We start from the raw sequence: 6541 nt of genomic DNA, 5'->3' as shown, positions 1-6541 counted from the left end.
TCTAGCCTTGTGCGTGAAGATTATGTATTCTCATAGTTTTAAAATAGTCAAATTTTACTTATAAGTTTTTGTCTAAAAAAAACAGTCGAGGATTTTTTTTTCTTTTCTCAAAAACATACATAAATTTTTAATTTATTATATTTTAATAATTCTTTATCGAGTGAATTTTTTATTTCATTCAATGTTTTCTTTTTTTTAGATATTTATCTAAAAAAAAAAGAAAACATTGAATGAAATAGACATTTCTTTTTTTGGGTTTTAATTTACAATATATTATTTTTTTTATCTTCAATTTGTGATATATAAAACTTTGGTGAGTAAATTAATTATTAAAATTTTAATAGACATTTCAAAATGGTGGGAGGTGAATTAAAAAAAAGCGTTTGTCTAAACTATTATATTCAATTTATTGGAAAGAGCATAAAATTCACATTGACCCTGAAAATATCGTAAAAATTTAACAAATAGAAAAATTTTGATAGATTTTGAAAGTTTAAAAATTGGAAAAAAATTAACTCGTAAAATTCAATTGATTTCATTACGTAAATAAAATGGCTGCATGAAGGCGCGCCGGCACTTTGTAAACACTGTTTTTTTTTTAAATAAAAAATAATATTTTTATTATTATAACAACTTTAATGGTTTATTTTGAAAGTATATTCCATAAAGAAAATAAACAACCCACTTTTAAAAGAGAAATTACGAGTTTTTTATATTTTATTCGCAGTTCGTATTAGGGATGTCAAAAATCCCCCCCCCCCCATTCTGATACACCTAATGCCGCGCATAAAATAGGGACACATTTTTCTGATTCCGATATCTCTAAAAGTCCCGAGGTTTTATAACTTTTTGGCATAAAATGTCTGATTGTTTGTTAGCTTTCATTTATTTTTTTTACCCTCTCAAAATGCCACTCCCAGGCACGTATCGCCTGGGGCGAACCGCCCCCCCCCGTTGCTACGCCACTGTGTTTATGCGTTAAAAGCAATTGAACATTTCGTTGTATTATGGATTTTAAAGATTAGATTACGTTCTTTATTTACTTATGAATTTACATATTTTTTAAAAGGAAGGAACACGATTTGATTTGTAGTGAAACTGAAGTTTATTCAATATACATAAATAAAAATTACGCATGTACATTATTATGTAAGTTTGAAGCAGAAGACAATCAAATGTTGTAAAACATGAACTATGAATTAAGGCAATGAACAAACATTAAAATTAGACGATATTATTTTTTAAATTAAAACGAACAATAAATACTTTTAATCAAAATGAACAAAAGATATTTTTTAAATCAAAATGAAAAATAATATTTTTTAAATCAAAGTGAAAAATAATATTTTTTAAATCAAAGTGAACAACAATATTTTTAAAAATCAAAACTGAAAAACGAATGATAAATTTGTTTAATTGAAAAACGAACGAGAACAAAATAAAAATTAAATTCAAACAAATAATGTTAGTATTGTTGAGAAAACTTGAAGCACTTACCTGCGACTCTCAGGAAGAGTGGCAGCAAAAACTTTTTGTGTGGGTGATGACTCTTTTTATATTGGTAGTTGTTACGTTTAACTTATTTGATTGGCTAACTGGATTATAAGAGGGATGGAGTGAACTGAATTTTGGTTGTGATTTCAGTTTGGGATTGGAGTTGAAGGAAATTGAATCGTTACCCTTATTACCAGACCGAAAAGGTTCTACAATTTTTACCTAGTCACAGGTCGCAACAAACCATTGTTGCAAAATCCTTGTTAACCTCTACCTTTCAGTGGAGAAAGTTTCCACAGTATAAACAAAGTTACTAACGCAGAAATATTTCAAACATTAAATATTAAAACATTACAAAAATCTGTTGTAGAATATAATTAAAAGGTTGTTTTTTTTTTCTGATATTTTTTAAACCAATATTTGTAAGAAATTTCTTCCTTACATACCCAATTTCCTCCCTGCAGATAGCACATGAAACTCCACAAACAAAACCATACGTTTAACTCAAATTTTATTCAAGTCGTATCAGAAATGAAAGTTCTTTGGTCACGGTAAGTCCTTGCAAAAACAGTGGCTGAATTTGCTATCCATTGCAATGGAGCCGGTAGTTATGATTCCTCTGTGGGAATGTTAGTTCGGGGTTTCCTTAGAAGGATTTCCATGTTGTACATGGCGTGAATGTTGTCGCCTTATATGGCATATTTTGGGGCCTCAAGTCTCTGGAAGAAATAGGAATAATTTCCCATAATCAAATATATCAAGCCGAACATGGTAGAATATCCTCATTGGGTAAAATAAGTCCAGCAATTATATTGTCTCTGTATTTAGAGAAATGTCCTTCGTCCATCCACTGCATAGTGTCCAATACAGATAAACTCATGGGACATATATATAATAGAGCACCGCTGTGTGAGTCTTTACTGTTCATTTGTCAGACTGAAAAATAACGCACATATAATACAAAATTGGCGCCAAACTGGCGCGTTCAAATTGAACCAATCAAAGACCGTCTAGTTAGGCGGACAAACAAAATGGTTATGGAATTTCTCACATACTGCCAAGGAGGAGAGGAAAAAGTAATGGATATTCATTACTTTTTTTCCCAATACAATTTAATTAATAAAACGGTTGGATAAACAATGAATAACAAGTTAATCCAATAAACATAATCTTAACTTCGACAATTTTATAATTACAATATTTTTTTTTAATTCAGTTAAATTTATTAACCTGATATGATTATTTTTGAAAATTCAAATTGAGATTAAAAATTATGATTTTAATTCAGTTAACTTCTTCATATTGCATTGTCATTCTCTTTGCGACAAAAATTGTTTATAAGGGAATTTAAGTTTCACGATATCGTTTTTATTAAATTCTTAGGTGAAAGTACAGAATATTTACAACACATTCCACTCCCCATGTTGGAAACATTTTTCGGAACTCTTTACTCTTTTGACTCCAATGTTTCGTCTGCTAAAATTTTAATCATGTGATTACGGTGTAGCATCAATAAAATAAACTATTAATTCAAGTGCCGCTTATTATGGATTTAGCTGAATACGATATTAAAAATCGTTTTTTTTTTTGTTTTTTTTTGTACTTATGCACATGTTACCGGGCAAGCGCTGGTGTATTGTAACTATTCCGTACTTTCACCTAACAATTTAATAAACAAAAATTTGAAGAGTTGTGTAATTATTTAAAAAAAAATTCAGTTGCGCTTGTGCTTTATTTTTGAATAATTTCACAATTATGAATGAATTCGCGTGTACTTTTTTAAGTAGTATTTTAATCAGATTATTATTTGGTTTGTCTTATCATTTGAACTGAATTGATATATTGCAAAGAAGCCAGCAAACGAACAAAAGTTAAAAAAAAAAATACAATAAACAAATATGACCATGACTAATAAATAGGTACGGGCAAAAATGGACGGACAAAAATGGGGGACCTAGTTTTGAAAGCCGATTTATCATATTTTTTTTGTAGGTTTCCGACAACTTTTTTTATTGTATTTGAAAGATTAAGGACTAAACTTAATCTCCAAAAGGAAAAAATATTTATACACGTGAAAAAAAAAATGTTATGAAAATGTTTCCACGGCGAGCTACCCAATGCAGCTAAATTTTGAAGTTAAATAAATTCATTGTAAAAACTCCTTTAAAAGATAAATATTAGCTTTCTAGGTCTATTTCAAAGATAATTAGTAAAGTCCTAAGATATTGAATTAAATAAATAAAAAAAAAACACCTTGTTTGTACAAAACATAAATTAATTAGCCCAAAAAAACCGAGTGATTCTGGCGTTCGCAAAACACAACAAACTAAAATTTTATAAACACGAAAATTACGAAGGCCCAACATTTCAGACAGTCGAAAGACTGTGAAAATGACGTCATGTAATTAAAAGGGAGGAAGTTCTTTTTTTTCCGCCCAGTCGCGCATCCGTACATTCCTTTTTTGAACATTTATATTAATTTTTGCATTTTTTAATTTAATTATTTTTCTATGTTCCTGTATATATATATATATATATATATATATATATATATATATATATATATATATATATATATATATATATATACACCTATTTCTGGTTAAGCCGTGAGACGCGTAACCAGATTTCACAGGACTAAGGTTCATGACGTCAGCAGACTAAATTACGTTAGTTAATAGGCCACCTATTACGATAGTCGTGCTTAAAGCCCGTTTTCGGCACACTTATCATACAAAAATCAGTAATTTCAAACCTCGTGCTATTATCACAAAATTTTCACTTTGAACATTCCAGACAAGACAAGAAGACACTTATGCTTGAACAAATTAAACTAATATTCTTAACCCGTAAATAAATGCTGTTTATTTTATGTTAATACTGCGATTTCGTGTTTTTGTTGAGTGCCGGTTTTGTTTTTTGTTTTTTTCTGAATTCATTTTTATTTCTTTATTATGGACTGTAAGTTGGTAACCTGCTCTATAGATTGATGACCCCATTAATTTTACCTTTAATGGTACTGCTAAAATATATTCCCGAAAATCAATCCTATAAATTGGTGACTTCGCCGTGAATTCGAAAACACATCCTACACATTGATGACCTCCCGATTTGTATTCTATAAAGGTATTGTTATTTTTGTCCTTTTTTTTAAAAGTGTGTTTATCATATTTCTCTCTCTCTCTCTCTCTCTCTCTCTCTCTCTCTCTCTCTCTCTCTCTCTCTCTCTCTCTCTCTCTCTCTCTCTCTGAATATGCTTCGTTTTGCCCCTCGTTCATTTACGTCATTCGTTTTATTTGCAGGTGTAGCAGTGACTAACAGCATTTTCACCTTGATGGTAATGTCTGTCGACCGCTATCTATCGTTACAATACGCCCAGAGCACACAAAGATCGACCACACCTCAACAAGCGGTAATAATCGTCATCACAATCTGGGTACTGGCGTCTTTAATCATGGGCCCGTTGCTCTTCATCCGCGAGACAGACGTCTTGATTCTTCCAACGCTTGCTCCAATGACTTTCTGCATAGAGAACTGGCCACAGAACACTGACAGAGAGGCTTATGCGGTGTTCTTGTTCTTCGTGGTGTATATCATACCGGCCACTACGTTGTTTATGTGCTACGTTCGGGTGGGTAAGTATCTCTGTCAACAGGAGTTACAGAGAGAGAATTCAGACGGGAGTACCAAACGACTCGTGAGCAGGAAGAAAGCTGCGCGCATGCTTATTATACTCGTTATCGTTTTCATGGTCTGTTGGTTGCCGTACAATATCGTCTCATTGGTTACAGATGTATGGGGAACGACGTGGAACCAACTCGACCTTTTGCATTACGCCTTGTGGTTGGGCCACTCTCATAGCGCCATTAACCCATTGATGTACTGGCTGTTAAATAAACGATTCCGACTTGAAGTACGGAAAATGTTTCGACGCACACGAAGCTGTGGCAAGTCGCACAATTGTGCCGGGTTTATGAGTCTGCCAACTCCTAAATACGTATGATCATTTTTGCTTTTTAAATCTTTATAGACAAGTCTGGAAAGAAATAACAAAATGTGAAAGAAAAAGGGGGGAAATGTAAGTATTCAACAGAAAAATGGGTGCTTGTCCAAAGTTCCTCCGATATGAAAAAAACAAAGATAAAGAAAAATGTGTATGATTACGCATCCGTGACGGAAAGAAAATGTAGTATTCAAAAAATTACGCAAATTTGCCAAATAGTTTCATTTTTAAATAAGAAAATCAAATTTTATGGCTAAACAAGGAGCGACTGTCGCGCAACGCCATTTTGGAAACGCCTCCAGTAAACAAGGGAGATAATTCAAAGTCGAGATTCTTGACATTAAGAGAGGTCATAAAAAAAAATTAAAATTCGTTTAAAATTATTTTCTTTATAAAGATGAAACTACTTAATCAATTTACGTTATTTTTTCTGACACGGATATGTACATCATCATACAGATTTTTCTTTCTTTTTTTTTTTTTCATATGAAGGGGGGGGTCTGAACAAGCGCCGAAAAAATGCGTAAGGCCAAATTCCAAAAAAAACATTGAGAGATAATGCGCCTTTTCTGTTCTTTTTGGGGTGTGTGCATTAAACAAAAGAAACAGAAAGAAAAAAGTAAGGAATTTTTTCAAGTTTCGAGAATAAAGCAAAAAAAAAAAAAAAAAAAAGAAAGAAAAGAAAGCAAAAAAAAAGTAAAGAAAAGAAAAATGCGAATGAAAAGACTGAAGCCGAGAGCTTTGGTCAATTTAAGTTTTATTCTATTAAGAAAACAAAAACAAAAAAAAATCACGCACACAAGATACAAAACAAACATGGCGATTTAATCTTAACAAGGGCAGATAACTGGAAGAAAAATAGGTGTTTATGTAGGTTGATGATCTTTTTAACCAACGCATTTTAGGTGAAAACACTATTACATACTTACATGTCATATTGAAATTAGAACAAATTCCAAAAATTACAAAAAAAAAAAAAAAAAAAGATCCAGTAGAAAAATAATTACAAGTAAAAATAGAATTTATTGAATCATCAAGTTTTAT

The 6541-nt window shown here is 31.3% G+C and overlaps 1 protein-coding gene across 1 annotated transcript in view; it reads left to right on the top strand.

Annotated features, from left to right (window-relative positions):
* Positions 1-6169, top strand: part of LOC145303526 (QRFP-like peptide receptor) — a 103415-nt gene extending 97246 nt beyond the window's left edge. The window contains exon 3 of the mRNA XM_080144979.1: positions 4797-6169. Within this exon, the coding sequence (XP_080001105.1) occupies positions 4797-5497 (701 nt within the window). The 3' untranslated portion in view covers positions 5498-6169. The remainder of the gene's footprint in view (positions 1-4796) is intronic.
* Positions 6170-6541: the final 372 nt, after the last annotated feature.

This window comes from Euprymna scolopes, chromosome 19, assembly GCF_053919585.1.
Source record: "Euprymna scolopes isolate OS-2025 chromosome 19, ASM5391958v1, whole genome shotgun sequence".
Taxonomy (NCBI): Eukaryota; Metazoa; Mollusca; class Cephalopoda; order Sepiida; family Sepiolidae; genus Euprymna; species Euprymna scolopes.
This window is presented reverse-complemented; position numbering and strand designations above follow the sequence as displayed.